Raw genomic sequence first — 10,746 nt, forward strand, 5'->3', positions numbered from 1 at the left:
GATAGATACCTTAATTTTCTAAATCTAATTAATTTTCTATAATTGTACCAGGACACAGCACCTTTCTCTGGCGGAGGGTGGTGACTTTTCTTCTTTTTTGAAGAGACTGACAGAAGGGATTTAATGTCCTCAACTCATCCCACAGCAAAAATGCCTGTGTGGTTGGTCTGAGTTGCAGGAAGGCCTGGTTCCTATGACAAAGCTTTCTGATCCCACCAGGGGAGAGGGAGTCAATCTCAGCGGGATTATTAAAATGGAATGGCGGTTAGCTATTTTTTAACCTCTAATGAGGACAGAACGAGAGGGAATAGGCTAAAAAGAGGTTCATGGGGAAGCCTGTCAAAATGTGTGTCTGTAAGGTATGACAACAGGAGGGGAGGATATGAAATTTGCATGATTTCTCTGCAGGAAAAGGGCCCTGTCCCACTGGAAGTAAAGATTCATCCAGCTATGGCCAAGAGGACCAACCTTCGGAACCATCGGGATCTTCCAGTGGGAAGCCTGCAACCATTAATCCCTTTTCTTCCCAGCTAACGATACTATCAATGTGACTGCGCTCCATTTTTTTAAATAGATATAGATATATATTTATATTTATATATAAAATAGTTTCTTACCAAAAAAAAAACCAAACAAACGAAAAATGAAAATCAACTTAAAATAACAACAATAACAAAAAATCAAGCAGGAGCAGAGATGGGCTTGAGGCACAGGGTGGGCCCCTGGCCGCCCTGAGTCTGCGGGCTGGATGCGAGTTCGGGAGGCTGAGGTGGCTCAGTCGCCCTTCTGCTTGGGTGCCTGCACAGTCCCGTTGGCCCGAGCAGTGGGGCTGCCTGGGGATGAGGCATTTGGTATCTGGGAGGGGCGCAGGTAGGTGCTGAAGAGCTTCTCATGGAGCGGGTCACGGAGGGAGAAGTCCTGGAACTGACCTGGACAGATTAAGAGTGAGATGGGGAGTAAAATAATCCAAGAAGGACAGGAAGAGGGCGCCCCTGCTCTTCTCTCAGAATTGCTACGTCCTATCCCTCTCATCTCTGCTTCACTTCTCAAATCCAAGCTTACGTCGTCTCTACCTTCCCAGCTGGTTCCTCCCAGCCTGTCTGCCTCTCAGATGTTCTGATCCCCGGCCCTGGCCACCAGCCTTGTTCCCTCCCAGCCCAGGGCTGATGGTGCCCGGAGTGTTGCATGTGGAGCTGAGAAGGCAGTGACTTACAGAGGGAGAGGCCTTGGCAGGATCCTGCCTGGCACAGCTCAGCATGCAAAGTTACAGCAGCAGGGCGAGGTGACCCCAGCAGGAGGTGTAGGATGGTGCTGAAGCCGTCTCTGTACAGCAGGCGGGTGGGTCCCTCTGTTTGCTCCTCAGCGAACAGCTTGGAGAGAAAGGAACATGAGTCAAGCCGTCTCCTCATGCCATGGCCCCACTCTGCCCCGCAGGTCTGCCTCACACAGGCTCTTCCTCTTCCAAAAGTGTGGAGCACAGGCCCTCCCTGTCCCCTGGTTCCTTTCTGCAGAATTGTAAACTTCATAGCTTCTGCTCTCTTCCTAGTCCCAGCTCTGCTTCAACGTAGAGACACTGGGGCTCTGCAGTTCAGACACTGTGGCACTAGGGTGGACACCAAGCACTATCTAGAAGCTATTGGGAAGAGCACACACACAGGCCTCCAGAGGGGAGAGGTGAGCACAGGCATCATGTCCCCCCAACTCCGATACCTCAAAGGCCAGGCAAGTCAGTTCCTCCAGGCTCCTGTTCCCATCCAGAGCTGCCAATGCAAGGGCCACATCCCGGAAGTCCACCAAACCATTAGCATCCTGGAGGGTGAAAGAGAAACCAGGATTATGTGGGGACTAACCCATGTGCCCCTTCTTCTAATGAAGCCCTTCTACTCTGGATTTTGGCTCCTCCCCCTCCTCAGCAGCCACAACGGTGACCCCTATGTCTGCTTCCCTCAAAATTGTGAGCCCCAAGCTGGAAAAACTGGTTCTTCCCTTACTTAGCCTATGTGGGAACACTGGTCCAATGGACTAAAAGATCACTGGCATAATTTCTTACAAAAAAACCCAAGGGGGATGCATGCTGTGCCAACTCTATGGGGGACCAGGGGCATTCTGGTTTTGGTTCTGTTCTGCTACAGACTAAGCAGGGAAGCTCCTTTCAAGGACAGTCTGTCCTAATCTAAGAAATCACACTGATCACTCTGTCCCTTCAGAGTATGATGAGAGCCATGGTCTGCATCTTAGATCAAAAAGAGCTCCTTGGGACCACTGGTGGCTGTTCATAAACATTAGGAGTCTTCTGAGGTTATTATAATTCAACAGGAAAACCCAGTGTTAAGTAACAGGAAATAAAGTTTGCCAAGATTCTGGAGAAAGTTCAGGAATCCCCCGGAAAAGCTGTGGGATATTTTTAAAAAATCTTCCCAAGTACTGTAAATACTTCTGTGTCTCAAACTCTTAACTGCCGAGCCTGTCCAGTGTCATCTCCTCCATATGTCATCGTCCCACCCAACCTTCATGACTCTTCTCGGAAACCTTCACACAGTGCCCTACAGGGTCATATAATGATCCCCCATCTTTGCCAACCTCTAAAGTGGCTTCAGAAATTTATGGACCTCACTGACCCATTATTTCTCCACTGTTCCTCCACTACAAGGATTAAAACATTGATCCTCGATGCACTGGGTACTCTGTAAGAATGAAGCCTCAGTGAACCTCAGAAAATGGCCATCTAAGAACAGCTGTTAGAACACTCAGCACAAACTCCAAATTGGCCATCCAATGCAACTGACATGGCCACTCAAATACTGATCTTAAATCCTGAGCACAACAGCCCGGAGGGCAAGCTCTGGGCTCTGTCCTCTGCATCTTAGCTCCTTTTTACCTGCTGGAAGTAGCTGAAGGCACCGGCCACCGTCTGTGGGTCAGAGAGCTGTAGCTGCTTGGCAAACTCTTCCTGGCTGATCATTCGACTCCGGCCTGGCTCTGCTCCAGCGTCCACACAGCCAGGGGACAGCCTACAGTGGAATTGTAGAAGGCAGAAAGCTGAGTCAGTTTCTTTCTGGACATACCACCCAGCAGGACCTTGGCCCCAGCCCCAGGAGTTCTCATAGCACAGGTACATCTAGTGTTTTTCTAAGATATACTCTGACTCATAGTCCTTTGAGAGCCATTTCTACTTTTTTTTCCTGGGGTTATTACATATCTCTCCCTTTCTTTTTTCCTTCTTCCTTTGATTCCATTATCTTTTAAAAAGTTCCTCTATCTTCCTACTTTTTTTTAAGACTTTCCTTCCTCATTCCCATTTCTTCCTTTTCTTCTTATTCTTTTTCTCTATGTATATGTGACACTGCCCACACCATCATCTTCAAGGTCACTTACCCAGCCTTCCGAAGCACCCTTCTCAGTTCCCAGAGCTGTGGCTCCAATGCTACCTTCAGCCGGCCCACCACAATCACAGGCAAGCTCCCTACAAACTCACACTCGGTGGCTGGAATGCCCAGGGCCCTACAGGATGAAGGATGGAATGGAGGGGAAATGAGGCAGAAGAATCTTCTGGGGGTCCATTAATGACTCTGGCCTGTGGACTAGGGAGAGCAGATCCGGCACCTTTAACTGCCCCCACCTGGCCCCAAGTCTCAGCTGTCCTGTAGCCGTTCCACCTGCCCACTCCGCCATCTATGCCTCAAAACCTCAGCCCTCCACCCCTCCCATGGTTTCTTTGCCCTGTATATCTACTCCAGGAAATACTTTGTGGGACACTCACTGTGCCATCACCCTCTGGACATTGTTTGCATAGAGGGTGGGGTCCCTGCTCTCCTCCAGGCTGGGGTGGTACACAGGGAGGAACTGAAACACACACACACACCTCTTATCAGGACCTCAAAGCTAGGGGTGACCACCTCTATCCTCTTTCCCCAAGCTTCAGGGGTCAGCGGATGCCCATTCTCCCATCCCACCTAAGGGGGTCATACCTCCACATCCACGATGCTGCAGGGCTGAGAGGCTGTGAGCCAAAGGACTTTGAGTCTAAGAGAAGAGAGATGTCAGATGCTCACCAATCCCTAATTATGGGCTCCTCCCACCCAGAGGAGGGGAGTGGGAAAGTTCTGTCCATTGATATAAAAATGGATGCCTAGCCATACAGTCAGCTGGGTGACTAGGAAGTTGGGAGATACAAGGGTCAGAAAGGTGGCAGGGCAAGAGAAACACTGCAGGGAGATGCCAGAGGGAGAGCTGCAAGCGAGAGGAAGCTTGAATAACGGGGAGAAGGGAAGAGGCAAGCCTGTTGGTGGTGGTCTCAAGAAGGGATGACTGAAGGAGAAAATCACTTAGAAACCTAAGAAAGTAAGTTAGAAGGAGCTATAACCACAGCAGGAGTGATTAGGTGGCATAGCTGAAAGCACTTCCAGACTATATCGGGAGATCAGAACGAAACAGAGGCAACGGGCATCCCCTTCTCTAGAGTTCTCTCAGTCTGAGAATGAAGAAGGGCCGTTCACCTTGTCTGGAGATTGGAAGACGGGCCAGGAATTCTCTGACGGACCCTGCTCCCCACCCTCACCCCAGGAACACCAGAACTCACACTCCAGGGCCCCTCCATGCCCAGCTGGTGGTGTCCTATGGGAGAAGCAGAGATAAGGGGACAAAAACTTTACTTTTCTTCCCCGGAAGTGGCCTGGATTCTCTTTGAGCAGAGGCCCTGACCCCGCCCAAGCCCTACCCCCACATGCACATCCCATCATGCACTAACAGTTTTCAATGATTCCCACTTAGGGTGGATTCAGGCTTCAACAGTTCCCCCAACCCCCGCCCCCACCTCCTCCAGACTCACCAGACTGTTGGGGTAGCGGATGAGGACAGGCTGCACAGGCACCCCTGCGATGAAGGCTCCTAAAGCCCATTTCCACCCCCACCCCCCAGGCAGAGGTTAATGCATGGAGGCAGCTAGATGGCATGAAGTGTGGGGGTCTGGGACGGTTCTCAGATGAGATGTGGCCTGGCTTCATTTCATTTATAATTTTCTCTCTGACTCCTGGAGACTTTTCAGGGTCAGCTAGGAGGTTCCCTGCCTCCCTTCCTCCCCGACCCCTCCAGTTCTTGGGTTATTCTAAAGTCCCTTTCCAAATCAGGGGCTCCTTTTCCTTATAGTCCTACCACCCACTACTGAATTATTCACCTGGCTTGAATTTAAGCAAAGCCTTCTTGTTGGAACAGGTGCCCTCAGGAAAGAACAGGACCTGAGGAAAAAGCCAAGGGACCAGAATGAAGTGGGGAGGCTGAAGGCGAGGAGAGAAGAAGAGAAGCCTCTTCAGGAGCACAGAAAAGGCAAGCAGATCTTAAGACCCTTACCCACCTGGGGCCACTTGCCTCCTGACGTAGCCCGTCTTCGGACCTCCTCTACCACCCTGCGCCGAGAAGCTGGGTCATGACGGGACACTAGGATGGCTTGGTTGAAGCGAAGAAGGGCTGGGGTCCAGAGAGGATATAAGGAGTCACTTGGTTCCTACCTGGGGGCATTAACACCTGCAGCCTCCCCTTCCTCCACAGTAGGAGATGCTTCGCAGTTATCTTGTTGCCCTGGGACTCTCTTTTTACCGTGTGCTGACCTTCTAGGGGACTGACCAGAGCTGCCTCCAACACCTTCTCTAAGCCCCAGCCCTCAGAGCCTAAGAGGTTGGTTCACAAATGCTGTTAATCTGCATTTCATTTGCCAGCATCAGTCAACATCCCTTCTAACTTCTCCCTCCCCTGGCGGCCAGTTCTTTTCTCAAGTGTGTGCACGTCTCCACATTGCTGTCTTTTTTGCCCAGAGCTGTCGCCTCTCCCCTTCACCTGTTATACTCTCTCACCTCCAATGACAGGCACGGAAAGGTTTTCAGCTCGGGACACAACCTTGGGCAGGTCACAGGGCAGCAGAACAATGGGGTCAAAGAAAGTAGAGTGGGGGGCAGCAACAAGCACAGGGGCTTGAAGGCATGAGGCCCGCTGGCCCCGAACGCGAATCCGGAGGAAGCCCAGCAGGAAAAAGAGCAGGCGGCTGAGACCCAGCACCCCGTTGTGGCACACGGTCCTGCAGAGCAAGGCTGAGTCAGTGGAGGCCGCGATTCTGACCCTCACTCACCCTCAGGCTTTAGGCACCCAGGAAAGCAAGTGCCCTTCTTTTGCCCTCTGTTACTCTGGTCAAGGGGCTGAAGTCTCTGGCTATTTTGGGACATACTAGGACATGTCACTTAGAGTTGAGGTCCTTCTTGGGCCCCAGGTCTGAGCCTGGTGACTCATCTCACTGACCCAGGCTAGGTAGGAGAGCTTCAGAACCCTCCTTCCTCTTCTTCTCAGAGGGAGCAGAATGGATAGCAGGGAAGAGAAGTGAGCAGTAGGGTCTCTAGGGGCTGATCCCCCACTTACTTCCTCCATCCTGTAATTGGTTCCTGAAGCTGCTCCTCAGTGAGACCAGCTACTTGCAGCCAGGCAAAGGGCCAGAGGAGAAAGAGGACGATAAAGGCCAGAAGCACTCGGATGGGGGCCAGCAATGCTCCCAGGAGGCAGAACTGCAGAGGGTGGGAGAGAATGCCACTTCAGGGATGGGAGACTCCCTCCACAGCTGCCCCTCTCCCTTGGCTGCCCTTCTCCCATACAGACAGACCCAGGAGCAGAGAGCCATCACCCCCTGTAAATCAGGAGACACGTGGTTTGGGAACAGGACAGGGGATTGGAATCCAAGGTGGGATGAAAACACCAATGATGGGAACAGGATGAAAGACTAATAGGATGAAGGGCTTCATTTTCCTCTTTCAGTTGGTCCCCACCCCACCTATAAAATTGAATGTCATATGTGCATCTAACACTTGGGAAGGCTGTTAAGAGGCTTTAATGATAACCCGTGTGAAAGCGTCCACCACAGTGCTTGATGTAGAGTGGGCTACAGGATGCTTCTTCCTCCTCCCCCACGTCCCACTCCATAAATAGGTCTTCTGTCCAACAGAAACCAGGTGCATAGTTCTCCACTTTGGGCCTGAGAGGCAGAGGGTTGGAACACACAGAGAGGTCCACTTTTCAGGCCTCAGACCAGTCTCTAGTTCTGCCCAACGGCACTCCCCTAGTACTGGGGGATGGCAGAGAGAAAAGCTAGGCCTACTCCGCAGGGTAGGGGTTGCCAGGAGCCAGGATGACTCCACGGGCTGCCCTGGGGAGAATGCAGGTAAACAAATGGAGTCCCAGGAGCCCGCATCAGGGGAGGTGATGGCAGCAGAAACCTAGGGCACTCCCTTCCTACACCACCTCCCACCCAGTTTCCCTAGGTTGGTGCAGCCCTCCACTTCCTGTAGCCAACCCTCTTCTCAGCCTCCTACCCCCGCTCGCCCCCCCCTCCCCCGGAGGTGCTGCAGTGCGGGAGGTGGGGGCAGTGGATGGAAAGGGTGTAGGAAGGGAACGGGCGCAGGCTCCGGGCCCAGAAACCTCTTCCCTCTAATTCACAGCCTCGGAAAAGCACTCGGCACGCCCCTGCCCCCACCCCCGGCTTTCCGTAGCCTCCAGCTCCATCCTAGCTCATCGGTCTCCGCAGGATGTATTCCGCATTCCCCAGTGTCCTCCATCTCCCCGACCCCTGGGTCCCCTGCGGTCCTCCATCCTCACCTAGTCAGTTCTTCCATACGTCGGAGCTTGTCTATCGCCCAAGCCCGCGTCCTCCCCAGGACTCCTCGCCTGCTCCCCGCCGCCCCCACGTGCGCACACCTAGACTCGCGCCCCGTAAGCCTCTCACCCACCACCTTTCCGGATCCTCACCCTCATCTTTGCCAGGGCTCTAAACGGCCTCCTGCTTCTATCCCCGCGAGTCGTCTAGACGCCCCCCGCCCACAACCTTACCTTAACCCTCTGGAGGCGGGAGAGATGTAACTCATGCACGAAGGGGTTGGGGGGCGCTGAGGGTCCGGGGGTGGGGTCGAGGGGGGCCCAGTCCCCCGGACTTCCCTGGCTCATAGCGGCGGGAGAAGGTGGAAGGGAGGGCGCCCTGGCCCCAGCCCCGGGCCGCGCTCTGCAGAGCAGCGGCTGCGGCTGCGGCAGCGGCGGCGGCGCTCTGGCCCGGCCCCGCCTGGTGCGGGGCGCGGAGGGGCGGGGAGCAGGCGGCGCGGCCGGGCCGCGCAGTCAGGGAGCCGGCCGAGGGGCGGGGCTTCCAGCGCCCCAACACCCCGGCTCCACCGCGACCGCCGCGCCGCCCGCGACCCCTCCGGCCATTGTTCAGAGGCTGCCGGATGCTGGGGCGCGTTGCCGGCCTTGGGGCTGCCCCAGGCCTGGCCCTTCGGCCGTTCCTTTCTGAAGACCCGGCCGCCGCCTCCCCGCAGGCCTCGCTTGGAGCGGGTTTGGGGCCGCGGGGTGGGCGCAGAGCCGAGGGCGCCCTCCGACCCCGCCCGGGCGTCGAGGTCACCCCGCGAGTACAGATCGGGGTGGGGCACTCGGGCGGATGGGAATGGAAGGGCGGGGGCGCCGTGCGCCGAGGCCGGCAGCTCGGGGCAAGGCGGGGCCCCGGTGACCCCTCCTCGCTGGCGGCCGACCACCTTTCCTTCCTGGTCCAGGCGACGCCATCCAGGCGCTCGCGCCTTCTGCCGGCGGCTTTGAGCCTCACGTCTGGGCATCCGCGTCTTGCCTGCGCTGGGCCGGGCGCCTCTTCTGATGTGAGCACTCCTCACATCACACAGCCAGCAACACACAAGACACTGGCCCACATCTTTCCCAGGAACAGGGCAAGGCCTGCCTGAGGAGGGCAGTGGGAATCCGGGAAGCGGGGCTGACCCCAGAGCCAGCCTTCTTTTTCCTCTTAGTCTGTCTTCTCTGTCTCTGTCTCTGTCTCTGTCTCTCTCTCTGTCTCTCTCTCTCTCTCTCTCCACTGTGTGAGAGGCTAAGGTGTTACATAACCAGGTTCCTTTTTGCCCACCACCCAGAAAGCCAAGCACCAACATGACAAGATTACAGCAGAGACAGGGTTTAATCACAAGGCAGCCACGTGACGAAGCAAGAGCATGAGTCTCAAATTCTGTTCCTCGAAAACAGGGATTCAGGGATATTTATGGAGTAAGGGGAAAGGTGGTCTGAAATGTGGAGACAGGTGATTGGAGGTGAGGGCAGGTGAGGTGATTGATGATCTGTGCAAGCATAGTCAGATGCCATGCCTCTTCACAGGACCCATGGTCTCAAAATGTTGGCATTTGCGTGGTTTGAGGGTGGAGTTTTTAGCCTCTTGATGTCAAAAGGTTGCCTGTTAGACATCTGCTCAGGCCCAGTTGATAGGGTGGTGGTCTCAACTGGCCTGAAGTGGACAAGGAGTTCTAATTCATGAGAAACACCTCACGCACACATTACCATGGTGACTCAGGCTCCAGGAAGATGTTATCTATAGGAGCCTAGTGGCAGTCAGATAGCATATTGCCTAAACAGCACAGTTAACAATGGGGGAGTTAAACCACTGTGGGGACCTGGAATTGGCCACCCCAAGATATGTCTCTTTGGCATCAGGATTATTTGAGGCTGATTGCTTTTGATAAACTGGGACAGGGAAGGAGGCTCTGAGGAATGGAACTTGCCCTTTGTTAGGATATGTTTACATTTGTAAGGTAAATCTCTATCTATAAAAGGTGCCTCCCTCTCTGTACCAGGAAGAAGAAAGGCGATGACCTTCTCTCTAGAAACTCTTAGTCAATACCAAAGGCAAGGACTTAAATCTGCATTTTATTGTGCTTCTCTGGTAACCTCCTGTAACTGACTTCCCTCCCCCTCCCAACGTTGGCATTTCTTTAAGGATTAAGCATGTTTCCTTAGGGAAGGAACTGATTGCTGTGCTCACCTGTGACTGCCCAGCACCAGACAATCGACTTGCCTCCTGCGAGGCCCACCAAGATAGTAGACCACTACCTGCTGTGTCCACCAAGCACTGTGCCGACAGGGCAATCTTGTGACTGTTGTGGGAGGGACATTTCAATCACATGTGAAACACCCTGTTTGGGGGTATATAACCACTCTGTGCACCCCACTTCTTCAGTGCCCTTTCTTCCTTCGGGAAGAAAGGCCCCGGGCCATCGTTCCTCATAAAGCTTTGTTTAATATTTTCTTGCTATTCTGTCTCATGTGAATTTAATTCGTTCTCCGGCCAGACGAACCCCCATTTGGGAAGAGGAAATGTCTTCCTCCCCTACACCACTAAAAGCTGTAATTGCAAAAAGGAAAAACACCTTTAGTTCCTAGCTACTTAATCATCAATGGCTAACTCTTTGCCTGGTTCAATCCCTTCTAGTCTTTGGTATTCTTCATTCTTGAGGGATTTGGGGCAACGACCCATCTAGCTACTTCCTGCTGAATTGGGACATAGATCTGGGTTAGAGGAATGAAACTGTTTAGCACTCATTTGGAAGCATTCTCTTGTTCCCTGCTTCATGCTGACATTTTTGTACTATTAGAATTTTGTATCTTGCTCAACATCTAAAACATCTAAAAAGCACATTTTATAATCAAGTGTCTGACCAGAAGGATAAGAAGTGTAGACAACGCAAATTTTAACAGTCCCTGAAAAATAGACCTAATCCCAGTGGGGCCTCCATCTGATCTCCAGGTGGGGTAGAGATCTGGTCTCAGTTCCTGATAATCTTTCGTTTTACTGGATATGCATCAGAGACCAGAGCAACGGCCTATACCCTGATCTTTCAGTTGTCATTGATGATGGCCATCAGCACAGACTCTCTGCCTTGGGGTCATCACATTCCT

General features: G+C 53.3%; 1 protein-coding gene across 1 annotated transcript; it reads right to left on the reverse strand.

Moving 5' to 3' along the window:
- Window positions 1-308: 308 nt before the first annotated feature.
- LPCAT4 (lysophosphatidylcholine acyltransferase 4) lies at window positions 309-8,146 on the reverse strand. Its single transcript, XM_008516333.2, has 14 exons — window positions 7,861-8,146; window positions 6,403-6,545; window positions 5,847-6,067; window positions 5,351-5,463; window positions 5,174-5,234; window positions 4,829-4,887; window positions 4,580-4,614; window positions 3,969-4,023; window positions 3,761-3,843; window positions 3,376-3,501; window positions 2,879-3,011; window positions 1,711-1,809; window positions 1,214-1,370; window positions 309-929 (listed from the first exon to the last, which is right to left on the reverse strand). Exons 1-14 carry the CDS (start codon window positions 7,972-7,974, stop codon window positions 775-777), a joined length of 1,554 nt encoding a protein of 517 aa, XP_008514555.1. The 5' UTR covers window positions 7,975-8,146; the 3' UTR covers window positions 309-774.
- Window positions 8,147-10,746: the final 2,600 nt, after the last annotated feature.

The sequence above is a fragment of the Equus przewalskii genome, chromosome 1 (assembly GCF_037783145.1).
Source record: "Equus przewalskii isolate Varuska chromosome 1, EquPr2, whole genome shotgun sequence".
Lineage (NCBI taxonomy): Eukaryota > Metazoa > Chordata > Mammalia > Perissodactyla > Equidae > Equus > Equus przewalskii.